We start from the raw sequence: 27,417 nt of genomic DNA, 5'->3' as shown, positions 1-27,417 counted from the left end.
ACGCCGGCTACATCAGTGCCATGCGAATGCCTGTTCTCACTTTCAGGTGACATTGTAAACAAGACGCAGGCAGCATTATCTCCTGCAAATGTAAACAAACTTGTTTGTCTGAGCGATTGGCTGAACGAGAACTAGGACTAAATGGACTTGTAGGCTCTAAAGTTTTACATTGTTTTATTTTGGAATGCAGTTATTTTTTTGTACATAACTCTACATTTGTAAGTTCAACTTTCATTATAAAGAGATTACACTACAGTACTTGTATTAAGTGAATTGAAATATACTATTTCTTTTATTTTTACAGTGCAAATATTTATAATAAAAATAAATATAAAGTGAGTACTGTATACTTTGTATTCTGTGTTATAATTTAAATCAATACATTTGAAATGTGGAAAACATCCAAAAATATTTATATAAATGGTATTCTATTATTGTTTAACAGTGTGATTAATCACAAATATTTTTTTTAATCACGCGATTAATCGTGATTAATTTTTTTAATCGCGGGATTAATGACGATTAATTTTTTTAAGCACTTGACAGGTCTTGTAAAAAGGCATTTTCAATATGGGAATCTTGACTGTAGGACTCATTTTGCTGCTGGTTTGACAAGGCCAGAGATTTTTGGTCATCAGCTCATACTACAAGCTACACAGGTTAGGCTCATCTAGCCCACATAATCTCTCAGGAAAAAGGCCTGGGTTTATTGTTTCTTTCAGTGATATTGGGTCCTTTAGCTGGCAGTGGTATAACATTCAATTTTAGTTCACTGCTTTTTTTTAAAAAAAAATGGCCACCTATGTGCCAACTGAATTTTGTTGATCAGAATATTTTATAAACTGAAGTAAATTAAAAAGTGAAATTAATCCTTTCCTTTCATCCTACCAAACTGTCTTTTCTTGTCTGAAGGAACAGGTCCCACCCATCTTCCCCCCCACTCCCCCCAACACACACACTCTCTCTCCTTTATACAAAAGAGCCTTCACATTATGACTGCCCTAACCTCTCCAAGGAAAGGATTAATTAATACTGCCCAGAGTGAGCCATCTTCTTGGATCTCCACAGTAAATATTTTAAGGAAAAGGTAAATGGAAGCCACCACTGTGTCACACGCTTCTTTTATAAGCCTATGTCGTACAGGTTCTTAAGTGACACTTGCCATTAGAGAGCAGCACTAAGGGAGATCAAAGAATCATAGAGTTGGCTAAGAGCCAAGATTTGATCCTAAGAATATCTTTGTAAGGTTTTCCTATAGCACCCATGACCATAATGTCTAAAGGCCTCATCCTGTATCCACTGAAGTGAATGGGAATCTTTCCATTGACTTCAATGGGCAGTGGCTCAGGCACAAAATGTTGAAGCAGTATAAAAGATGTTTCCCACGTTCTAGAAAATGTTGCTCTCTTTCCCCCTCCCCACAATGCTTTTTAAAACCCTTTGGCTATAGTGAGAAAACTTTAGCTTTATGATACTTTACACATATTTGTGTTTCCAGTGCTCAAGGCGTGTGTGGGTTATCAGGCATTTTTACATTACTTTACAAATATAAACAGACTGACTGTACCTTGACTGGAACTAAATATAGCTTATGGCTTTGATACAATATTTGAGGGGAGGGGGAAGCAACTGCTGTATATTTAACAAGCTACAGGAAACAGAAAAAAAATTGCACGTGCTAGGCATAATACACGGCAGTAATATTTCCTGAAAATTGCTGGCTCATACTGTTTACTTTGGAAGAAGCAGCTGCATTTGGTTCAAAAGTGGATTTCTGCTCATGGCAGGGTTGGCTTTGTTGGTAACATGACATATTGGGATCGTAAATGTGACATTCAATTTCAGAGTGAAGGTAACAATTATCAGGTGTATAAGCAACTCAGGAGACAAAAAATAAATGGAATTTTATTTTATTAGCTTCAAGCCACAGCCCAAAACACACTAATTAGGGAGTAGGGTTCAAAAAAGAACTAGATAAGTTCATGGAGGATAGGTCCATCAATGGCTATTAGCCAGGATTGGTTGGGATGCAACACCATGCTCTGAGTGTCCCTAAACCTCTAACTGGGAATGGGCAACAGGGGATGGATCACTTGATGATTACCTGTTCTGTTCATTCCTTCTGAAGCATCTGGCACTGGCCACTGTCAGAAGACAGGATACTGGGCTAGATGGACCATTGGTCTGTCCCAGTATGGCCTTTCTTATGTTCTTACACAAGACTTTCTTTTGGAGCTACTCAATGATGACCACCAATGCACTACAAGGGCCACTGAGGAGCATGAGACATGCCATCCATGAACACACCTCTTCTGATTTCTGCATGCTGACATCTCATAGAGCAAAATTACTATTCTTAATAATAATAATAAATAATTAATAATCATCAGGGTATTTTATGTGGCAACACAGAGCACTAATTCCTAGGCCAACCAGACAACTTTCAAACTCTTTTTGATCAATTCCCCTTTCCATCGCCTCCACAAAACAATCCAATTGGAAAGATTCTCAACTTGCTACTAAAACACTCACATGGTCGAAGGCCAAAACCAGCTATTTATCTCAGAGCCTATATGACAATGAGCTGATGAAAATTCACATTTAATTAAATCACTTCATCAATTCGTAGCAGTTAAGGCCAGAAAGGACCATTAGATCATCTAGTCTAACCTCCTAAATCTAACAGACTATTAAATGTCACTCATTTACCATTCCACTGAGCCCAATAACTTGTGTTCTCATCCTACCTGCCTATTTTCTCAATTTAAACCTTATGATACAAGAAGGGAGGATTTCCTTATGGCCAAAAACTCAACACAGCAGCTCCCAAGTAACTCCATACAGTAGCTCCCAAGTGACTAGCACTTCAAAGGACAGACAGAATAGGGTGACCAGATGTCTTGATTTTATAGGGACAGTCCTGATATTCAGGGCTTTGTCTTATATAGGTGTCTATTACCCCCCTCCTCCCCATCCCAATTTTTCATACTTGCTATCTGGTCACCCTAGACCAGAATTTTGAATTCCACTTCCAAAGCCTTTCAAAACTGCAGAATTAAAGATTTTTTTCCCAAAAGAGGTGGGTCAGAGTCAGTAGATTTTACATAGAATGTTAAAATACGAAGCTGTTTCGCTCAGGTGAATAAAAGTAGCAACAGTGTAGAATCTAAATGGAATTTTAGAAAATGGTTTAAAACAGGGTTCTGTTGACCATGGTATGTGGAGCACTGGTGGACTGGTCACATGATGTTCTTTGTTTCCAGTTGCTCATTAACCAGGAGCTATAACCAAGGAGAAGAGTTGCCACCGGAACAGTTAAAAATAACTAAGTAAATACTTGCCTAATATTTCTCTTTTGTAAACAAATCCTGTAGTTATCAATAGATAACATGCCTGTCTATAGATCAGAAGATTTCAGATTTGACTCCTGCCTGGCTTGTAGTTCTGACCTCAGCAGCTTGCCTTTTGAGCAACCCTTCCCCAGAAGCAAAGCCCAATGCTTTGTGGTCTTGAAGGTTTTACTCAATGCTTCATATTCAATGCTATGCGATTGCAAATGTGAGAAGTGATCCAGGTGACTATAAATGGTAAAGGAGTTGTCCACAAGACACTCACTTTTCAGATGTGGTCCACGCTTTTGAAATACCTCATTTTAATATGTCAATTAGGTGTTTCAACAAGTCCAATAAACAATTTGTGATAATAAAAAATACTTAGCACTTGGACAGTGCTTATCAACTTTGAAGTGTTTCACAAGCGTTTTGTCATGTCAGAAAACAAGACGACACAAATTGTAGTTTTGTTTCCATAAAAATATTAGGGAAAAATTAAGGTTGGATGGTTGTGATAAAGTAAGCACTGACCCAAACCTTGACCTGCAACTGAACTTTTTCTGAAGTTCAAATCATAGGCGCTGACTCCATGGGTGCTCCGGGGCTGGAGTACCCACAGAAAAAAAATAGTGGGTGCTCAGAACCTACAAGCGGGCCCTGCTGATCAGCTGTTCAGCAGCGGGCAGGAGGTGCTGGGGCGGGAGGCGGAGGAGCAGGGGCAGGAAGAGGCGGAGTGAGGGTGGGGCATTGGGGGAAGGGGTGGAGTGAGAGTCGAGCACCTCCGGGGAAATCTGAAAGTTGGTGACTCTGGTTCAAATAATGTGATGTAGTCACAAGTTATTTTCTATCTTTCAGCTTAGTGCTTCTGGTTCCATCCATGACTGGAAACAGAGTACTGATACAGTATATCACAAGAGCAACTCAGCATTTCTATTCCAAACAGAAGCAGGAAGCATAAGAAATCTCACAAGGAAGCCAATTCTCATGAGCTTTGTGAACAGATGTTTTAGGGCCCAGTGAATTCAATAGTTCATATAAAGCTTGAGCAATCTTGGGTGTATTATTGTATCATTGCAATATGTTTACTTTGGGTCAGACAGTGAAAGGATATGCAGAGAGTACACATCACTCAGTCTCCCATGTCTGAGTCATCTATATTGTGACACCCAAATGGGGTTTGTTCTGATGATGTACAGTAGAACCTCAGAATTATGAACACCTCGGGAATGGAGGTTGTTTGTAACGCTGAAATATTCATAGCTCTGAACAGATTGTTATGGTTGTTCTTTCAAAAGTTTACAACTGAACATTGACTTAGTACAGCTTTGAAACTTTACTATACAGGAGAAAAATGCTGCTTTTAACCATCTTAATTTAAAAGAAACAAGCACAGAAACAGTTTCCTTACCTTGGCAAATCTTTTTTTTTTTAAACTTTCCCTTTATTTTTTAAGTAGTTTACATTTAACATTGCCTTTTTTTTTTCTTTGTCTTTGCTGCTGCCTGATTGTGTACTTCCGGTTCCAAATGAGGTGTGTGGTTGACCCGTCAGTTTGTAACTCTGGTGTTCATAACCCTGAGGTTCTACTGTAGCAGCAAAGTGCTGAAGAGTTTGGGTAGGTGAGCTTTCTCTAGAACCTCTCTGATCTTCATCCTTCCAACTGGCTCATCTAGCCAAATTCAGGTCAAGTTGTTATTCATCTCTAGCAACTTATTTCATAACTCATCACAAATTAGTATTTTCTCTACCCCTGCCCTTCAGAATATGTGTATTCTCTCTAAACCATGCAAGTTAAGCCATAGAAATGCAACTGCAGCACTTCTTTATCTCATCCAAATTTTTCAGTTCAGAAGTGGATGATACAAACATGCTCATTTTTCTCCCAGCAGCTGCAGAGGGACTGGGAATAAAGTGAAATGGTGAAGATTAATAGAGAAGAAATACAGCTGTTATGTACTTTTCCATTTGTCTGGCATCGTTAGCTACAGGCTTCTAAATTGTAGGATGTTACTGATGATCATACCACACTGATCAGTTTTACAGCATCTTTCAAGCAAGGATCCCCCAGCAGTTTACAAACATTGGTATGTTAAGCCTCACAACACTTCTGAAGGCATTATGTCTGCTACATAGGTGAGTAAATTGAGGCCGAAAGAGATTGCGACTTGCCCATTGCTACAGAGGGAGGAAGTGGCAGAAAAGGGAACAGAATCAAGACACTCAACTACTTGTTCTCCATTCCCCTAAATACCAGATCACACATCTTGCCAATAATGTCAGATAGACAAACCAAGTAATCTATCTGCTGCATCCTCATTCTCCTCTGCTGCACACAGCTATTGCTTGTGGCCAGGGCCGGATTAATGCAAGGGCTTTAGGGGCTGCAGCCCAGGGCCTCAGGCTAAGGCAACAGGCCCGCCGACAGAGGAGGGGGACAATTGCCTGGAGGCCCGGGTGATTTAAAAGAGCCCGGGGGCCCCAGCCACCACCAGTGGTGCAGCGGGGCTAAGGCAGGTTTCCTGCCTGCCCTCGCTCCACGCCGCTCCTGGAAGCGGCTGGCACATTTCTGCGGCCCCGGGAGTGGGGGGAGGGTGTCTCTGCACGCTGTCCCCGCCCCAAGCACCAACTCTGCAGCTCCCATTGCCTGGGAACTGCGGCCAATGGGAGCTGTGGGGGCGGTGCCTGAGGGCAACGACATGCCGCAGAGATCCCCTGTGCCACCCCTCCTAGGAGCCGCTGCCAGAGGGGTGTGCCGGTCGCTTTCGGGAGCCACCCAAGGTAAGGGGCAACCCCTGGCACCCTTCTGAACCCCCACCCCCTACCACAGCCTAGAGCCCACATCCCCTCTCTCACCTAAACTCCCTCCCAGAGCCCACACCCCTCCTGCACCCAAACTCCCTCCCAGAGCCTGCATCCCCTCGGACGGGGTCCCACAAAATCTAATAGCCTCAGGCCCACAGGAGAGTTAATCCAGCCCTGCTTGTGGCTATCACAATGCCCCAAATATCTTGGTGTCAAGGTTCACAGAAAAGAGAAAAGAGATCGGAGGGAGAAATTGAAAAAAAAAGAAAAGAGAACTCTGCGTCACCATCTTGTGGCTCTCTTTCTCTCTCTCTCTCTCATCTCGTCTCCTTTCCCAGTTATGTCTGTGGGATTCCACTGTCTGCTTTTATGGTAATAGAAGACATGGAACCTGTGGTTAAGAGGAAACCAGGGAGACTCAAAATCTTATTGTTCATTTTTTTAAAAAAGTCCTGTTTCAAGATTTTGATGATGTTCCTGGGAAGTTAATTACAGCTCCCTCAAAGCCACAGACAAAAGAAACTGGGAAATAATTTACTTAAAAGCATAGATTAAACATACTAGTCCCAGTGAATGCAGAGCTGCAAAACTCAACTCTGTAAAAGGGAGAGACAGAAAAAACAGGGAAGACATGTCATTACAAACATTAAATACCAGGCCATTTACCCACTTGTACTTTGGGTTCAGAACTGAATCAATTTTTAAAGAACTGAGACCTGACAAGGAGTTGCACAGTTAAAAGCTCATTTGCAAGGTTCTGAAAAATGTATAGGTAAATTTTCACTTTAAAACGTTGATCCTTTTCTACATCTATCAGAATTATCATCAAAATAAAGCTAAGGTTAGCCACGTCCACCTACAGGGCTACCTTCCACATGCAGCACCAGATTCTCTCCTGAAGCAGAACTCCACCAAGAGAACTCTGTTGGTTAGCTACAGCCAGAATCTTACCCCTTTATACAGTCAGAGCAGGAAAAGGGGGTCAAGGCATAGTAGAGAATCTGGCCCATGGCATTATTAGCAGAGATGGGTTAAACCAAGGGAAGAGAATGTCAACTCTGAAAACCAGGAACTGTTCAGATCCAGATCTCATTAACAAATTCCTTCCCACAGAGCCACCCCTGCCAAAGTTCAAGGAGTTTGAAGAACAGGCGCCAGTTTTGCACCATCTCTAATTATGAGCATGACACAGATCATCAAATGTTACTGGCTAAAATGAAACAACAGAAGAACCAGCATGAGAATCATTTGCCGGAAGAATTTCTTTCCTTAAGCTTTAGGCCATTAACTTCAGCTGGCCGTAAATCCTCAGGAAGAAGGATGTTATTGCTGTTGTAGAAGAAACCTAGATAAATATAAATAAATGTTCCCATTCTCTTGTAGCAATGTTTCAATATCTTCTGCTTCCTTTCTTTCTTTGTTGTTATTATTATTTGTGGTGATGGTCATAATCAGGCAATTTGTTCCAACAGTTGCCAAAAGAAATAAAAATTATAGGGATTGGTTATTGAGTGTATCTTGCTGCCAGGGAGAAGGTAAGAGAAACCCCTGGATACAGAGCACATAGTCAGATACTTGTTTATATTCTTAACTGACTGGTGTTTACTTCTCTGTTTCTTTATGCCAGGTGGAGTTTTGATTCCTTTGTCTTATGTACAGCAGGCAACAATCCTGCAATATTAATTTCTATAAAAAGCAGATGATGGAATCAACTTCCTATTTCAGAGTGAGAAACCTGTTACATCTCTCTACAGAAAATAGTCCCCTCCGTCTTCTCTCTTATCTAGGGTTTTGTACCACACTCATCTCTACAATATCTGAACCTTCCTCAAAATACAGAGCAGTGGATTTAATACTACTACTACTATTTAAAAGTGCTGTGCAAGTCTCAAAACGTTCAGCATTTCAGTTTGAATAATAATTCGAGTCTGAACACTTAACTGAATCCTTTGCTTCTCTTAAGGACATAGCCATTTTAAAAAGTGAGAATGGGTTTGTTTCATTTCCGTTTTCCTGTGTCCATGTAACGTTACTTCTTAATCATGATATTTACTATGACCCAGTATATGTTTTGGGGTCTACTGAATTCTATCTCCAAAGGTGTATCACATAGTAGGTGTAGCTGGGATTGTATTTCATAAATTTACTGTTGCTTGTTCCTATTCTTATCAGCTCATTATTATACAGTTGGTTTTCTTTGCAGCAAAACATTTTTTAAACTGGTGTTGCTGTGTTTCTTTTTCTCTTGCCAGGATATCAGTAGAGCAAAAGTCCTTGTTTAGTTTTGCACATTCCCCCAGGTTTAAAATAACTGTTTAAATCTGTTTTTATCCCATTTTTTTTCTTCACATATATAGTCATCCATGGTGCACACAAGCCTAATAGCAAATGGCAAAACATCAGGCTAAACTCAGCTGAAGACAAACAAGCAATGTATATACAACTAACCTGATGTTGGGATTTGCAATTGGAAGGTCTCATTTTGGGTTATGGAACCCTTTACCCACCAGGCCCCCTTCTTTCCTGCATAGCCCTTCCTACAAAGTCAGAGATACTCCTCCCTCCCTGTAGGTCAGGATTTTCCCCATGTAGATCCTTTTTCCTGGCTGTTGATAACCAAAGAATTCATCAGTTCTGGAAACCTTTCACCTAGGTCCTACATGCCACCATGTTAGAAATTCCATTCTGGTTCTTCCCTTTGCCAAAGGGCCTCAACGTAGATTGTGTGACAGGTTATTTCTCTTCCCTCAAGAGTGAAGAGGGAGGCGTGTGCATGGAGCTGAATGTTTCAAAGCCAGAATATTCATCAACTCTATAATTGTTCTGGTTACAACGGTTCAGTCCATTAGGCAATAGGAGTATTGGGCCTTCAAGGAGCAGCAATATAAGCTGGGACCTTGCCCCTTACATCCTATCTCAGGCAGAAGGGTATGTAAGAGCAGCGGTGCAGTACATGTACAGAGAAGAACCAATACTCGTTGCATTAACAAGTCTTCAAGCCATGGTATATTTATTCACTGATTAAAACAATCCTTTCATTCTGTTGTTGCTTGCTCTGAATAGAGTATATTTACATCTGGCTTGCCTGTGCTTTGCTAATGTACTCACAGGGTTCAGACACATCCCTATTAGCTATCTGCAGTGGGAAGGTCCTGCTTGATGAGCCTCAGAACCAGCATTATATTCCTTCCAATATGCTCATCTCAAGCTGAATCCCTGATTTTCTCAAATCTCATAGCTGAAACACCATGAAATTTATCTGCCACTGAGACTTCACACTCCCCCCCCCCACAAATCTGCTACAATAAAAAGCTTTTACTCTCCACCCCCACCCTCCCCTCCACTGCACCCCACCCCCACTCCCAACCAAATGAAGGAGAGAAAGACGTGTACAGTATGTAATTGGATTACTTGGTAGTGGGTTATGATGCACACAAGCAAACACGGAGGTTATTCAGTTTCCATAGTGACTACTCTGTTGAAGTTATCTATTTCTGGAGTTCCATCACAGAATATCAATAGCTAGGGATCAGTTTACAAGCACTTTGCCTTTTTTGACAGCTGCCAGCTAGACAATGCGGGAGGAGGAAACGTTACTTTTCTCCAAAATATGTTCAGCCATTTTAAACCAGTGTACCAATGGGACCTTTATAACTTCACAAGACAATTATACCAAAAGGTTCACAGATTTTCTTCATTGTTTTTAGTGGTTGGTATTGTGTCATCTTAGTAAGATTTGCTTCTGAAAAATTGTATTCCTAATATTCTTGTGCATTATCATGCTAAATCTTAGAGACAAGGTGGGTGAGGTAATTTCTTTTATTGGACCAACTTCTGAGACAAGAGACAAGCTGGTCCAATAAAAGATATTACCTCACCCACTTTGTTTCTCTAATATCCTGAGACCAACATGGCTACAACTATACTGTACAGGGCTTTGGAGCGGAGCCTGGAGCTGGAGCGTGGAGCAGCTCCGGAGCAGTGGAGCTGCAGGTTTTTGCATGGAGCTGGAGCGGAGCCGGAGCACAGCTCCAAAGCCCTGATACTGTATACACTAAATCTTAGTAATACAAGTAATTGTCAAAACAACTGATTATATCACATTAGTGTATACTAAGCAAAAAAGGTACAGCTACAAAAATTTGAATAGCAACCTCTGAACAATTGGGACAGTCCTCTCCCAGAGGCATGGAACCAAGCAATTACTGCACCCCATCACCTACTATTTAAGGAAGCTTACCCTGCCTGAACGAAACTGTGAGCTCTTGGACAAAGAGCTCTTGGCAATTAACACTGCCTTTGAACAGTGGTGTCACTACTTGGAAGGGGTCCATCATCCAGTCCATGTATTTACTGAGCTCAAGAACCTCGAGTACAGTGCAGGGCCAAGCCCATAAACCAACGACAACTCCACTGGGCCCTATTCTTCTCCCAGTTCAGCTTTACCTTGACCTACCTCCCTGGAACTAGAAACAGCAAGGCTGACACTTTGTCCCCAAAGGTATGGCTCTAACCCACAAGGCCCCAGTCCAGAACCAGCCCACATTCTCAAGTCCGATAATTTCCTTCATGTGACCCACTGCCAGGACCTGCTGATGCTCATCCGCTCTGCCTCTGTCTCTGGAGTTCCACCAGAGGAGATGGCCATTACTGATCAAGAAACACATGACACCCAGGAGGGGATCATGTTCGTCAGGGACCACATCTATGTTCCCCCTCGACCTGCAAGAGTGGTTGTTCTTCAACTGTGCCAAGACTTCACCCAGGAAGGACACTTGGGGTGACATAAAACACAACAATTAACATCCGGTACTTCTGGTGGCCCCATATGCACCCTGCAATAGGGATCTTTGTTGCTTACTGCCAGGCATGTGCCTGCACCATGATCCCATGCCAGAAAGCCTATGGTCTCCTCCAACCTCTGGACACCCCATCTCTGCCCTGGGAGGCCATTTCCTTGGACTTTGTGGTAAAACTATCAGAATTCTGACAATGGTGGATTGCTTTTCCAAAATGGCCCACTTCATTTCCTGCTTTGGTTTACCCTTTGCAGGGGAAACCACCCACCTCTGGCTAAACAATGCAGTCTATCTTAATGGACTCCCAGATCATGCCACCTCTGACCAGGGGCTTCAGTTCACTGCCTACTTCTGGCACTAGGCCCTACATCTATTAGGGGTCAATGTGCACCTGTCCTCTGTCTACCATCCTCAGTCAAATGGCCAAATGGAAAGAATCAACCAGATCCTAGAACAATACCTATGATGCTACACCAACCATCACCAGGATGACTGGTCTACACTATCACCATATGCTGAGTTCTTGTATAATAATGCAGACCATGCAACCATAGGCCACAGCCCCTTCTTGTCAACTATGGGTACCACCCCTGACTTCACCCACAACTATCAACATCCTCACCCCCCTTCATTGGCGTTGGACCTAGTACAACACATCCATCACATCCAAGAAGAGATGAAGGAGGACTACAAAAGGCACATGGACCAGCATAAGCAATAAGACTCTACCTACTCCGTAGGACAAAAGCTATGAATTTCTATAGACAGACAAAAAGACTGTATCGGAAACTAGACCACTGGTTCCTTGGCCCATACCAGATTTGGTGACAAATCAATCTGGTCATCTTTGAGCTCCAACTCCCTCAATCCCTTGAGTCCACCTTGTATTCCATGTCTCACTCATAAAACCTTACACTGAGAACACATTTCCCCATAGATTCCAGTCACCACTCCTACCAGTACAAGTACAAGATTAGGAGGAATATATTGTCCACAAAGTCCTCGATTCCAAAGTCAAGCAGTGTAAGTTGTGGTACCTGATTGACTAGGAAGGTTATGGCCCAGAGGAACGCACTTGAGAGCTAGCTGAGAACATTCACGCTCCTGCCCTGGTTCAGGTCTTCCATAGGAGCCACCCTGAGAAACCTAGACCCATGTCTCCCAGAGGGCACCCCTAGGAGAGGGGATGATGTCATAACCCACAGACCTTGAACCTTGGCCCAGAGGGTTCACAGAAGCAACCATGCTCCAGCCCTCCCCTTGGCAGCCTGCTGACAACTGCTTACCCAGGACTCATGAAGCCCAGCCCGTTTGAGGCTCCACCCCTGAGGTCCTATTGATGGAGTCCCACTGGCCTGACTTAAGCCAGCAGCAGGAACAGGAAGGTGTCTGAACAACTGAGATCCACCCTGCTCTGGACTGTGTGCTTCCCACTCCCACTCCCCCAGCTTGACTTCCTGGCATCCCAACTCAGCTTGACTCCTGGCATCTGACTTGTGGTTCTGATCTCAGGTCTGTCTCCTGCGTCTGATCTCTCGGTATCCTGACCTGGCCTGACTCTTGACTCCTGTCTCGTGACTGTGGATGCTAGCTCTGACCATTAGATCTGGCTGCCCACAACCCAGCCATGACAGCAGTTTATATACTCAATGCACTGTACAGACATTCTCTCATCAATCACACTCCACTGGCAAGTTATTCAGAGAAAAATTAAAAAGAAGAGAGGAAAATGCAGATTTCATGTTCTATAGTCCTGCAGAGAGGTGCCTCTCCGATATGCTCACCTTTGGATAGTGTCTTCGTTCCTATCAAATCTTCTGGCACAGTTAGGCGATCCCTGCTGCTGTCTGATGAAGTTGTGCCTTCACTTACTAAAGAGTTCTGAGATCCATTATTAGATTTGAGAAGCCGGCTTTCTGCCATTTCACTACTGTCCGCCATTGGATGATCATCAGCATGAATCTGGACACAGAAGGATAAAGGCTGATCAACCTCTTCCGTGTTAACTATGTCAAGCCAAGACTGTCTCTCCGAATGAGCCATTTTGGCTAGCAAGGAAGATGAGGAATCTTGTGACTTCATGGTGCTTTCCAGGGAGGAGAGAGAACAGGATGCTTCACTTGATAGCGGCGAGATCAATAAGGACTGCTGCTGAGCCTGTTTTCCGGAACAAATTGAGAGAGAAAAATAATTATCCAACCGCTCCTTCTTTTCTTATTATAATGACCCATGAAACAGTTTCACACATTTTCAAAGTATGCAAAGAAGTGCATGGTCACAAATCAACAACTGCTCCCCATACACACTTTCACACATCCCAGAGAGCACATTCTCTTTTGAAAATGTGGGCATATGGCTTTCAAATATCAGCTAAGGCCTTGTCTATACCAGAGACCTCTTCTGCTTAAGGCCATTGGTTGCCAGTCATTAGGAGTGCAGCAATGGTGCAAACTCCAGTATAGACATACACATCCACTATTTGCACTAGTGAGACTTACCCCAGTTTCAAACTGGGGAAAACTCCACCAGTGGAATGCTTATGTTTTGGATTTGGTCTTCTTGGTACCTCAAACTTCAATAGATTTTAGTTCTCCCAGCTTTAATGATCTGTGTTCTGGTGACTACAGGTGTCTGTCCTACATGTGTCTCAGGCCTTGTCTACACTAGGCAGTTTCACTAGTGCAACTATACTCATAGCTGGCCACCAATGGCAAAAATCAGGTCAAAACCCCATTGTATACTAGGTCTGAGGTACAACAGGCAAGGTCCTTCACAAGAAGCTATTTAAGAAAGTAAGAAGTCATGGGTGAAAGGCAAAATATTGTTATGACTCAAAAACTGCCTAAGACTGAAAACAAAGAGTAAGAATAAATGGTTAATTTCCATCATGGCAAAAGGTCAACAGTGGGGTGCCTTCAGGTTCTGTATTAGGTATGGTGGTGTTTAATATATTTATTAACGAACTAAAAAAGGCAAGGGGGTGGAAACAGCGAGGTAGCAAAATTTGCAGAGGACAAAGTTATTTAGGTTAGCCACACCCAGAGAAGATAGGGGAATTTCAAAGGGACTTCACCACGATAGGTGAATGGGCAACATGATAAAGGATGAAAGTGAATGTTGATAAATGCAAAGTAAATTAATGGAAGCATATTATCCCACATCTGCCAACTGTGGGGTTCTTACACCTTTCTCTGAAGCATTTGGTACTGACCACTGTCAGAGACTCAATGGGACACAGCACTGAGTCAGTATGGCAATTCCTATGTGGGATGGGGTGTTCACCCCACACCAGAAAGGATGGGGTTAAAAGCAGCCTAGGGAGGCTGCACACGGAGCAGCCAATCAGGGCCCAGTGGGCTTACATAAAGGGAGATGCAGGGCATGAGACATTCAGTTGCTGCAGGGAGCCCAAGGAGAGAGGACTGTATTCTTAGTGGGCTGCAGGAAGGTAGCACTTTGAGCAGAACAGTTGCTGTCAGGGACCGGGGGAGCAAGTGGGAGCTCCTGACTGGCTGCCGGGACATGCTAGCTGTAGGCCCTGAGAAGAGGGTGAAGAAGGTGCTGGGACTGTGGGGAAGTGGCTTAGGGAATTGAAGCAGTATTGCCAGAGCAGTTAAGCAGAAGGCTTCTATCTATAGGGTCCCTGGGCCAGGACCCAGAATAGTGGATGGGCCTGGATCCTCCCCACTCACCACGGCGGAAGTGGCTGAACTATAGAACTGGGAGTTGCTTGCCCTCCCGGAAGAGGAAAAACAAGGATAGTGATGCAGCTGGAGGGCTAAGTCATAAAAAGGATGCTGCAGTTCCTGGACTGGGGTGGGTCTACAAGTGGAGACAAGGACAGGAGAGGCACTACCAGGAGAGGGTGCGCCAGATGAGGGAGCTAATGTATGTGATGGCGAGCAGGAGGGGCCGCTCTAGGGAGCAAACTACGTCACACTGTGTTCCTAAAATAGGAGAGATATCTGTAATGATCAGAAGAGAGAACATCTAAACTGAGAGCACTGAAAAATGTTGAAGTTGGGTTGCTAGGGAAACCTCCTGGCTAGGCATGACAAACATAACACACAATCATATCCTTAGGGCCAGTCTAATATACCTATTAACAATACACTAATGATCCATAGATTAACAGCATATCTAAAAACCAAATACAACATTTTATATTATGCTGTGCAAGCTTTTGCAATTCAATGCTGCTGTAACATGCACTATTTCCTTTTAAAGTTGGGGGGGGAGGGGAATGAAGCACAGTTACAGGGTGTAATTATTAATCTTTTGCAGAAGACAAAGAGTGTTGATAAAAAAAAAATCCTGAGTAGAGCTATGATTTTTCAGTCACTGGCTGGTCTGAAAAAATTGAAAAAAAATATCAGTTTGGGTTGAACAGAAACTGAAATTTTTCAGAATTCTCAGTGAATCAAAAAAGGTGAAAAAAATGTATTTCATGTCAAACAAAATGTAAATAAAATAAAAGGAAATGAAGGGCTAGATTCACAAAACTGGAAGTGGGGGGGCAGAGGCGATGCATCGGGGTTACATGCCCCTCCCACTTGCGCCTTGGCTTGTACTGAGCATGCTCAGTAACACTGCTGAAACTGGCTGCCCTTCCTCTGTCCCCCCACTATTGGCAGGCACAGGTCGTCTCTGGGGGTGCCCTTATACCCAGTAGCCTGGTAGCTAGGGCACTTCCCAGGCATGGGAGAGATCCAGGTTGAAATCCCCTCTCTGGAGCAGACATTTGAAACTCAGACCTTCCCTTTCCCAGGTGAGTGACTTAACCACTAGACTATTCTGGAGTGGGTCTCTCGCCATCTCTACTGTTCCACTTTGTATAAAATATTCATTGGGCCAGAGAAAGAGAATAGGAATGACACTATAACCCAGTGGTTCAGGTGCTCACATGGGAAGACTGATGCCTAGGCTCCAGTGCCGGCTGTAGAGTAGGGGTTTGAACCTCGTTCTCCCATATCTCACATGAGGTCTAAACTACAGGGCATGAAGAGGGTACTGACACCACCACTAGCTCCAATTTTGTGAATGGTGAATAAATCCCTTTCTGAATCTAGCCCCAACACCGAAATGTTCCATTCTGATAATGACAAAAGGGTTTATTTTGACATTTCCAAAATATTTGCTTTTTTTGATTTGACTGAAACAATTCACTGACTTTAACAAGAATTTGTGAAATGTTTTGGCCAACCCACATCTGCATATTTTAATAAAAAAAGGTCAATCCAAAAAATTTCATCCAGCTCTAATCCTGGGACTAATTATAGCACTGACTGACTGCATTCTGGTAACTATATTAAAAACGTTTTTTCAGCGCTCTTGAGCCTAACCCAGCTGCTTACAGAATTTAAATTATTTACACTGTCATAAATTTCATCTGCTAGAGTCAGAAGTTCCTCATGGTATCCCAAGAAATAAAGCTGACAATAAGCAAATCAGGAGGGTTACTCTTCCCTATAATTTAAGTCAAGGAGAGACACTGGCCAAGTATCTGTTCCCCAAAGCAGTACAACTAAAACATAAAAATGAATGCCAATGTGATGTTAATGTTCTGATTTTAAATGCTCAAAAATCAGGACAGGAAAATGTTGGAATTTACATATGTAAAAGAAAGCCTTAACAATATGTGAACTTTGCATCTTTGTGAAGGACTCTTTTTCTTTTCATTTTGTATTAAAGAGAAAAAGGATGACGGAGGTGGTAGAGGAAAAAACTCTTCTAGTTCTCTCTTTTTAATTTATTTATTTTTTTAAAGCTATCCAGTATTTACCTAAGTTACCATAGTGGTTGCTTTGGAGCTATTGCAATCTTCCATATACTAGTAAATCTTCATTTTAGGGACATTTTTAAAAGCAGATGTTTGACCAAGGCAATCCTAAGGCTCCCACTGGAGATAAATGAGTCTTTAGGGCCTCTTTTAGAGAGAAATTACTGACATGAAACACCTTAACTGTCCTCTTGGGATCTCTGCAGTCTATTATCTCAAGGTAGCTGCTGTTTGGGAGCAATAAATCCACTCACATGTGGACCTTCCTGCCTGAGAAACCATGGTTTTCAGGAGAGCCTAAGTGACTCTAAAGCTTGAAGAATATAGTCCAGCTTGAGGAGATAAACCTGCACTAGCTCTGACCAAGTATGTACCTATGGTCTTGGATGGGCTCATACTCAGGGTGGCTAGCTCCTCCTGCTGTTAGCACCGCCAGGGCTACACTAATTCCTAGCGTGCTGGCTCAATCGACTTTACACCTTCCAGCTCTTGTGTAGACATACCCTCAGAAGCATAATTCCCATTTTCAAAAGTGACATAGACACTTAGGGGCCTAAATGTCATTGAAAGTCAGAAAGTTTAAGGCCTGGTCTACACTGGGGGGGGGGGGGGGGGGGAGTTTGATCTAAGTTACTCAACTTCAGCTACGTGAATAACGTAGCTGAAGTCGACATACTTAGACCTACTTACCTTCACTGAAGTAAGTTGACGGCTGATGCTGTCCCGTCGACTCTGCCTGCGTATCTCGCCCTGGTGGAGTACCAGAGTCGACGGGAGAGCGCTCGGTGGTCGATTTATCGCGTCTAGACTAGACGCGATAAATCAACCCCCGCTGGACCAATCACTGCCCGTAGATCCAGTGGGTAATGTAGACAAGCCATTAGGCTCCCAAGTGTATCACTTTTGACATTGGTTTGTGTTCCTAAGATAAATGTTACTTCTAATAAAAATTAGAAAGTATGTAACTAGAGTATGGATTCCAACCTTGGGTGTGTCCCAAAGAGCAGATTTTCATACAATAGCATCCAAAGTGTGGCAAACTTGGGGGATTTATAGCACAAAAATCCTATATTGAAGGCACACGTCAAAAGCATTACTTCACATACCTTCTCAAAACCAGCTGCTCCATTCCAAGCATTACCCCAGTATGAGGCATGCTGTTCATTTGTCCAGTGGCTCTGCTGCTCCAACAGCTGCCTCTGGCAATTTATGAAATTTTGGCCAAAGAGGACTTTGATATGACATTAAATCAGGTCTGCTGGTGTCTGAGTGTGCTCTGCTAGCCGTGACTAGTAGTAGCCAGAAAGCTGTGGGTAGGACCAACCAGTTAGGGTGCCCAGACAGCAAGTGTGAAAAATTGGGATGGGAGCGGAGGGTAATAGGAGCCTATAGAAGAAAAAGACCCAAAAATCAGGACTGTCCCTATAAAATCAGGACATCTAGTCACCCTACGCCCAGTGCCAATCAGTGCACTGCCTACTGACTAACTAAAAAAAGACTGGGTTGCTTAGTGGATAATAGGCTTGTTTCTATCAGGAAGGTGATGTGGGGGTGGGGAGATGAAAGCTAAAGGGGGAAGAGGGTGGAAGAAAAAAAAGAGGAGCTTGATGAGGGGAGAGATCAAGGAAATGTGAGTCCCCACAACATCCATCTTGCTTGCACCTCTCTCACTCCCCCACCTTGCTAAAATCCTAAAGCCAGCCTGACTCTTGATGCAGTGGATTTCACATACAACATACAACAGAAGAACATATGGGAAGGAGACACCCAGTGATGGCCTTTGCAGAAAGAGAATATTTAAAATAGTATGATTAAACCCGCCTATGGAGAAATGCAGAGATATTCAATTAAAATCTCAAGATCACAACATGAGGGAAGGGCAGCTACAAAGTACTGTAACAACCCATTTGCTTTTATGCTGGCACTATTAAGTCAATGATTCACTGCAGTATAAAATTCCAGATACTTTATTCATTACTAGCCTTTGACCCAGAATAAATCTTTGAGCAGAGTCTTTAATGTTCTCATTCTCTGCTCTATTTATAGCCACTAGACCACATTTAACTTTCAGTTAGTGCAGTGAATAAAGAATCTTGAATTTTACATGCCAGTGAACAATACATGTTCCAGGAGTGCCAGGTGGGTTGTTTTACAGTGTTTAACATTTGACAACTGTTTTAGGAGAGGAAGTGCAGATTCATTTATCTGACTGAAACAAAAGGGGAAATAAGTGAGCGGGTGACACATAATCCTAACTTTATAAAAGCAAATTTAGCTCTGGTGCAGGGTGCCAAACAGACATCCCTGCAGGCAGATTCTCTTTTTATCCACAGAACAGTACTCACAACTACAGTGTAAGCTTCATTGACTAACCTATGTGCCTCAACATATTCAGGAAGAACCACCTCTATAGGTGAGGAGGTATTTAGGGTTTGACTTTTTGCTTAGGGGAAGGGAACATAAAAACAAAAATCAGTCAAATCAACACCTGCCATTAGTTGCAGTGTCAACATTTGGGCTCATGCTCCAGACTGAGCCCAAACGTTGACACTGCAATTAAACAGCTCCTTAGCCTGAGCCTTGCAAGCCCAAGTCAGCTGGCCTGGGCCAGATGCAAGTTTTTAATTGCAGTGTAGAGAACCCTTAAAGAGTCTAAGAAGATAAAGAGAAATGAGGGAGTGGGGCAATGTGCTGCAACATGCAAGGAAGGTGATAAGTAACTAATGGCAGGTGTTGATTTGACTGATTTTTGTTTTTATGTTCCCTTCCCCTCACCCAGGAGCTGTTTACTTTAATCTATAACAGAAGCCAGGCAGGAGGGAACTGGGGAATATTCTAAACAGAAGCTCTACGGGAAACAGAAAGAAAGAGACAGCCAGCCTACTGAGCCTAGCTTTAGTAATAGTACTTTTTTCCTTCTTCTAATCGTTTGCCTCTTCAATGTTAGAAGAAAGTGATTTTTTATCATTGTCACATAACATCATCCTCCCTCCATTCACACCTCTCTCTCTCTCTCTCTCTCTCTCTCTCTCTCTCACACACACACACACACACACACACACACACACACACACACTTACTTCAGTTCCAACGGTTTTAGGACCTTCTCTCAACACCATACCCCCTTCTTCCATGCTAATGAGAAGCTTACTCATGAGATAAGTAGATAAAAATTGATATGTTGGGTGACTATCAGTTAGATTCTTTTCAGTATCACAGAAGAAGAGACTCTTTGGGAGGGATTTAAATGAGGGCAGTGTAGTGTCTTTATGGACCAGCCCTGGAAGGATGTTTGATACACAGTGTGAAATCCACCACTTCCCTCAAAGATACATTCCACCCTCCAACTTTCGTTCTAAAATGATCACTTTTGGTTTAGCTCGTCACGCAGATTAATCATTTCATCCATGTGTTCAATTCTCAGTGCACTGTCATGGAGAAGGCTGACATACTAGTGTGCAATGTCACTGGGAAGGGGGGAAGGAAAGGAGGGAGGGGAAGGGTGCAGCAAAATAAGTGCATTCATATTTCGCAGGCAGATTAAATAAATGCTTACAGCCCTTATTGTAAATTATTAGTCAGACATGCACCTACTAAGAGGGTGTGATGACATTTGTGCCAGCGGTTTAGCAACTGGAAACAAGCTAATTACTGTAATACATACCAAATGAGGAGAAGGTGACTGTTCTGTGTACGGAGGGGGTGGAGTCTCTCCTGCTATTTCTGGATCTTCATGTTCACTCTCACTATAGCATTCTAGGAAAAAAGAGTAATATGAAAAAAAAATAAACACCCATTTATTCCTTCTAGCTGCTCAGCAGTTGAAGATCATTATATGATTATATTCAATTATATGATGGAGTTGCCTCCGATTGAAGGGAACTGCACTCAATGACCCAGGAGATCCCTTCCAGTCCTATGTATTTTGATCTGAAGGCCAAAACCCATTGTCTTAACGTCTCCTACAGCAGTGTCTCCTCATTGCTATTTTATGGCAACTTGTTTTGAAATGTATTTTTATTCCAATTTTATCGTTATGGCAGGAGTCATCAGATGGCGCTGCCATAGACAGTTTTACCAGTTCCTTTTCTTTGCATGTGAGCAGTTTTCAGTCTGAAGAAATGCTGTGTTGTTAGTTTTGCAAGTTTGGGGAAGTTGTGGCAAGCAGTAGGGAAGTTTGTTCCCTTCTTTAGTCTCTCTATCTAGTGTCAATTCCTGGGGCAGAGTTGCTCCCGGGGAAGGAGGCACTGGTGTTTTGACCAAGATTCCTGGAAGAGGGCAATTGCCTGAATACTGTTTGTGACCATCTTCATTCTAGGATTGATGTACATAGAGTCAAATAAACAAGTTGCACTAAGAATACACTCAGATTCCACCTCACTATTTTTAACTCCAGCAAGAAAGACCTGAAAGGCCCCAACATCTGCTACTGCTCAGCAGAGGGACAACAATATGAATCAAAAGGAAAATAGCAGGGGAGTTAGTGGAAGTATTCACTGCTGCCACTTGGGAGGGTTTTTTTTTCAACTAGATTAAACAAACAAAGCATTCACAAACATGGTATAGGTTCTAATCCAGTTATACTCCTTTACAGACCAAGAAATTGAGACACAGAGCTTAAAATGACAAAGAAGGTGACAAAGGAAATCAGCATGCTGTTGGTCCTAACTCCCAGGGCCCTGCTATAGCCACTGGAAAACACTGCTTCCACTGGATTAAATCCCTCAGCAGCAGCCACCAGCACTGCAGATTCAAACTCAGAGCAAGTGTTTATATGAGAGACTTCATTCTGTTTAAATGCTTTCCTGTACCACATACCATGTGCGACAGAGTACGCACATACCCTGTACCTGTACATCTGATCTGAACTGAGCCATCGTGTGGTTAGCAAGAATCAGTTAAGCAAAGTGTAATGACGACAGCATCAGTGGGTGTTGGGAGACTGAGGTACTCACTGCCCCTGTGGTTTCAATTGGAACCAGTATTCTTCACTTCCTCTTATAAGCTGTTGCACAATATTACTATGTGCTGTTAAACAGCAGTAGCAATATCACCTTACTATCTTTGACATAACTTACAGGGTGTTTGTGAGGTTTCTGTTTTTATGTTCATGAAGCATTTTGTGGTTCTTGGATTTCATGGCACCATACAAGTGTGAAGTATTATTTATTAGCATCACCATTTGGTAACAATCAATTATCATATCTTTCAGATAAATTATTGGTTGTACTTTTTTGTCTCCCTTCTTTTATATATGGAAAACTGTGTGTGTCACTTTTTTGGTTCTAATAATTTACCTGTCTGCAAAAAGCATTGACGTGAAGATTTTAAGCAAAAGAAAGATGTCACAAAGATGTTGACGAAATGACATTCAGGGGATTTGCCAGGTTTTGTGTAGTTTTGCACATGTTCTCATTTTATTATTGGCAGAACTAGAGGATTATATTAGTTATTTTTTAACATAGCTACGGTTTTGTTTATTGCAAACTTTGCCCAGCTACATATTTTAAAATCATGTTTAGAATAACAGATTGAAATGTTATGCAAGTAGAAACATTTAAGAAATCAAAGGAACTACTGATTAATAAATGAAATATTCTTTCTGTGGCTTTTCTTTTATTCAAACATATGACACCAGAAAAGTAAAATCTATATCTGATATTGGAAATGGATTGAAGGAGGGACTAAATGCACAGAAACCATTCCCCTCACTCTCCCCTCAAAAAAGCAAGAATCCAAGAGTGGGAATCTAAGAGCTCCTTGAATAGTTATGTCGTGTGACACTCAGGAAAGAGTTATGGTGCTGGAAACTGTAGCATGTCCTTAGGCTATGTCAGCATTTTCCCCAAATGGGAGGAAGATGGATAGGCCTTTAACAACACACACATCAGGAGTACAGGGCAGGAGATGGGGACGGGTACATTTTCCTGAAAATAGCAGTGCAGGGTGTCAGCTTTAAAAAGTTTGGACAATACTTGACAATGTTATGTTTGTTCTGATGATGAAGTGCTGGTAACTTGGTCACCTGCTGCAGAGGTTAGCTGGGTAGAGTTTCTCAGGACAGGAGCTCTCTCGTCTGCTTACATAGTTCCCATTAAGCTCAGTTGACTTTCCTAATTTTAATTGCTTCCTATTTTCCTAACTCTTCTCTTGCTTCAGCTGTTTCTCCAAACACAACCAGCATACTGTACTTCCTGGAACTTTCATTTTTAAGTTCCTATTTGTATCCATAATATTGATAGGTTGCCAGTTAAATTATTGTCATCATCTTTCAATCAGCCATTCTGCTGCTTGTCTAAACAGCTCAAGAAAAGCTGGACCCCTTCCCTCCTCTGGTAAAATTATCAAACTGGGTTCCCTGCTACGAGACCTAAGATTCAGTGTAGCAACGTGCCCTCCACTTGCCCCAAACCGCTCTGCTCTAACACCTGGGTGAGGGGATGAAGAGGCACTAGGGAACGTATCCACAAATGGCAAGTTTCTGGAGAAAGTTAGTGGACCAGTGAATAGAGGTTTCTGTTAAAGAGAAGGAAGGGGAAATACACTGTATCCCAGTCAAAACAAAGGAGACAGTGAAGTATCCTGATTCTCCAGGCACCTCAAGTTATCATCACCAGTGATTTCTATCAGCACAAACAGCTTGTAATACCACTCCATATGGCACTGAGCAAGCTCAGCAAAGTTAACACTAGCACTGTATGAATGAGTCCTATGTATGAGCTACGTCCCCATTCACAGAAGTAGCAGAGGGCCTAAAGCAGGGGTGGTTAACCTTTTTTCTATCATGGGCCCATAGGCGCCAACTCTGTGGGTGCTCCGGGGCTGGAGTACCCACGAGAAAAAAATGGTGGGTGCAGAGCATCCACTGGCAGCCTCCCTACCAGAACCTCCCCCTCCCCCAGCACCTCCTGCCTGCTGGTGGGCCCCGCCGATCAGCACCTCCCCTCCCTCCCAGTGCCTTCTGTGGATCAGCTGTTTTGCAGCATCAGGAGGCTCTGGGGGGGAAGAGGAGAGGAGCAAGGGCGGAGTGCTCGGGGGAGGGGGCGGAACTGGGCAGGGAAGGGGCGGGAAGAGGCGGGTAAGAGGCAGGGCAGGGGTGGAGCGAGGGTGGGAAGAAGCAGGGCAGCGGTGGGGCCTTGGGGGAAGGGGTGAAGTGGGGACAGGGCCTGGGTGGAGCCAGGGAGAGCACCCCCAACAAATGAGAAACTTGGCACCTATGCACGGGCCATTGACCCACATAAAAAATCAATCACGGGCCACACACAGCCCCGCAGTGAGGTGTGGTGCCTCAGGGCTTCCTGCCCGCAGTGGGGCAAGCCAGCTCTCACAGCTCCAGCCCCACGGGGGGGCGCTGAGGTTCAGGGCTTCAGGCCTGCAGCACCGAGACTTGGCGTGAGCCGGATGAAATTAAGCAACAGGCCAGATCCAGCCCACAGGCCATAGGTTCCCCACCCCTGGCCTAAAGAGATGATTGTATCAGAGTTCTCTGGTGCTCATAAACACAAATAGAGTGAACCATTTAGGCTGTAAACTTCTTGGGTGCAGGGACCTGCCATTTTATGTCTCTAAAGCACCATCTACACATATAGTACTGTATTAATGAATAAATAATGGAAACTCTTTTAAATCATAAATTCCACAGTTGTCAGACAGTTAATTGTTGTGCCTTGGTTGATATAGAAATCAGATATTTCAGGGCACAACTGGGTTTTTGGTGCTAGTGAAACATGCAACAGCTGATGAGCCACAAACTGAAAGTTTAAAAGAACAGCGTTGATATGAAATTCATTGTAGCAAAAATCTCACTGTGTAAAAAAAATGAAATCTTTCCATGCAAAAACTGTGATGTGAACATACCTTCTTCATTCTTTCCATTGGATGCCTGAGGAATTACAGCTAGCCCCAGTTTATTTAGCCACCTATGTTATAAACAGAAAGCAAGCACATGTTTAGGGATATGTGTATTCTACTCTGCAACACCTCTGACCATCTTCAGATACAGTGATCTTCCTATCTTTTATTATCACCACCAGTTCTTTTCTTTCATCCTCAGTTTAAACTTCCTGTGGGAATCAGAGCAGGTCTACACTACCAAGTTAGGTTGGCTAATCTACATCACTCAGGGCTGTGAAAAATTTTATGCCCTCTACAATGTAGTTAAGATGACATAAGATCCAGTGTAGACACCACTATGTTGATGGAAGAATTCTTCTATCATCCTACCCACTGCCTTTTGGAGAGGTGGATTTACTACAGCAATGAAATAACCCCTTCTGTCGCTGTAGCAAGTGTCTATACTCCACAGCGCTACAGCAGCGCAGCTCAAGGTGAGCCCCCCTGTAGTGCAGACTCTCCTTAAAAGGTGCTGAATACCCCTACTCCCATTGATTACAAAGGGAGTTGAGGAGCATTCAAGCACCCCCCAAGGAGATATGTACTCCTCACCTCACAGGCTAAGGAACAGTTTATAAGGCTATTTAGAAATCCCTCTATTTTTAAACTGCTTCCATACATGGGTATCTGAACCAGTGACTTAATTATTTAAGATACTGTAACAAATTATTTATTCCTCACAGTTACATAATCTTGCGCTCTGATCAGATCATGGCATACTTTGTAAGAGTAGGTCCTTTAACTCAGGCTTCCTGACCAAATTTAGAATTGTGTAAGTTATGTTCTCCCTTCCTAAATGTACCCTTCAGTTTTATATAGCATTCTTCACTTCCTGTTCTAAACTGTTAGGTAACGTTGCTGCATGCTATTAACAGCCGCTGCGTTTCCCTCCTTCCCTAGAGGGCTGTGTTTTCTTAGTGCATGAAGTGACAGCTGGTCATAGTTTGTGTACCTTTTCAATTGATAAATCGTTTGGATCCTTTGAGCTGTAAGGTGCTATAGTGTGCAAGATACTATGTGCTCATTCACCCCCTCTTCAGACTAATCTGTAGGTCTAGTGGACCTCTGGAAACTAGTTATTCAACAATTAGATGACATAGTGTCTCATCTTGTTCACCATTGAGGCCACTGGGAAATTTGCCAATAACTTCAGTAGGAGTAGGATTGGGTCCTTAGTCCCACCTCCTCCTGATATGAAGTATAGCTGTGCATAACAACTAAAGTCCCACCTCCTCCTGATATGAAGTATAGCTGTGCATAACAACTAAAGCTTACGGGTTGTCATTCCTGTAAAAGTGAAGAATGAATTTTGGCTCCAGTTTATTAAGGACCTTGACCTTACTCAATGAAGATTAATAGAAATGAAAGTAAAAAAGAAATCTTAGTATTTCAAACAGAATGGATAGGTCCAAAAAAATCCAGATTTAAAAGGTTGCCATCATGTAGGAGTGTAAGGTGCACATTGGTAAATGCAGGCAGCTATCTGCTATCCAACATTCGTTTGCTTTTTATGTTTGCACGACTGCTGCAAAGAGTTCATCTTCTAGCACATGTACTAAATAAATGAAGCAAACTACTCCCTGAATAAACCCATTAGTGGTTTAATGGATGGATGCCTACAAGAGTTACAAACAAAGGTCCTACTCCTATAAACATTTATGTACATGAGTAACTTTACACAAATGAATAGTCCCAACGAGTTCAGTGGGGCAAGTGTAAACAGTTTCAGGACTGGGACCAAGAAGGCAGATACCGCTTACTCTAGTTTTATGCATGTGTGACTTTTGTTTATAATACATTTCCATGGAAAACATTAGTATTAATACAAAACTGAGAAATTAAGTTCTCATAAATCAGCAAATCCACAAAGATTAACTCTGACCCTATGCAGGGGTATCTCACTCAATCCTCAAGAAAGATTTTCTGCAAACTGCAGTTGTTAAGTAAATTTCATTATGGCTTAAAAAAATCAAGGCCAATATTAAATTACTGTATGCCCTATCGTACCGTACCTTACTCTGTAAGGTTGTATAAGAAATTTCAGTTTGTATTATATAATGTACATTAAAATTTGTCAGACAATTCATAATTCACAATACATGCCATATTTTAAAGCCTAAATTCAAGGGTCAGAGTTAATCTTTGTGGATTTGCTGATTTATGAGAACTTTAGGAACATTGATTTATTTTTATGAAACATTGGCGGACTGATTGAAAATTGACCTTATAATGGGATCCTAACTTAACCTTAACTATGGATATTTCCACTCCATAATATCTTAATTAAATTGGCATGTTTTTAAATAGCCACCACTAGAGCAGGGTGTTTTATCTTACATTTACCTGGAAGATAACCACTGCATCAGCAATAAAAACAGCACTCTTGAATCACAACTACTACTTGATAAGTAAAGAACCAATATGCAAACAAAGCAATGGTTCTAAGATGGTGGGCAAGGATAGAGATATTCAGTTGCTGTTACTTACCTATTCATTTCCTCCACATTCTCTGCTGCAAAATAAAATGTCTTGATCTGTGGGTGGCTGACCTTAATAGCACTTCAAGAAAAAACAACAACAACAACAATGCAAACACACACACACACACACACACACACACACACACACACATAGAGGAAAAGTTAATTTAGGTAGGAAAAAACAATGAAATTGTGTGAGCAAATTATCCAAAGCATAACACCTTTGTACACTCCATTCTATTAATGCAGACCAAGTTATCCATCAAGAAATGTATTTCTTTCCTCAAAATTCTGTGCCATTTTTGGAATTTTATAGGTCTGTCATTTTAGCA

At 42.5% G+C, this 27,417-nt stretch overlaps 1 protein-coding gene across 1 annotated transcript in view; it reads right to left on the bottom strand.

Annotated features, from left to right (window-relative positions):
* The window catches only part of IPCEF1 (interaction protein for cytohesin exchange factors 1), a 59,869-nt gene that overhangs the window by 7,175 nt on the left and 25,277 nt on the right, over positions 1 to 27,417 (bottom strand). Inside the window, exons 7-10 of the mRNA XM_024201602.2 lie at positions 27,093 to 27,164; positions 24,570 to 24,631; positions 20,377 to 20,468; positions 12,718 to 13,090 (exon numbers count right to left, since the gene is read on the bottom strand). Coding sequence (XP_024057370.2) covers positions 12,718 to 13,090; positions 20,377 to 20,468; positions 24,570 to 24,631; positions 27,093 to 27,164 — 599 coding nt within the window. The remainder of the gene's footprint in view (positions 1 to 12,717; positions 13,091 to 20,376; positions 20,469 to 24,569; positions 24,632 to 27,092; positions 27,165 to 27,417) is intronic.

This window comes from Terrapene carolina, unplaced genomic scaffold, assembly GCF_002925995.2.
Source record: "Terrapene carolina triunguis isolate 2854851 unplaced genomic scaffold, T_m_triunguis-2.0 Scaffold85, whole genome shotgun sequence".
NCBI classification, from domain to species: domain Eukaryota; kingdom Metazoa; phylum Chordata; order Testudines; family Emydidae; genus Terrapene; species Terrapene triunguis.
Note: the sequence above shows the minus strand (reverse complement) of the source record. Positions and strands in the feature narration are given on the sequence as shown.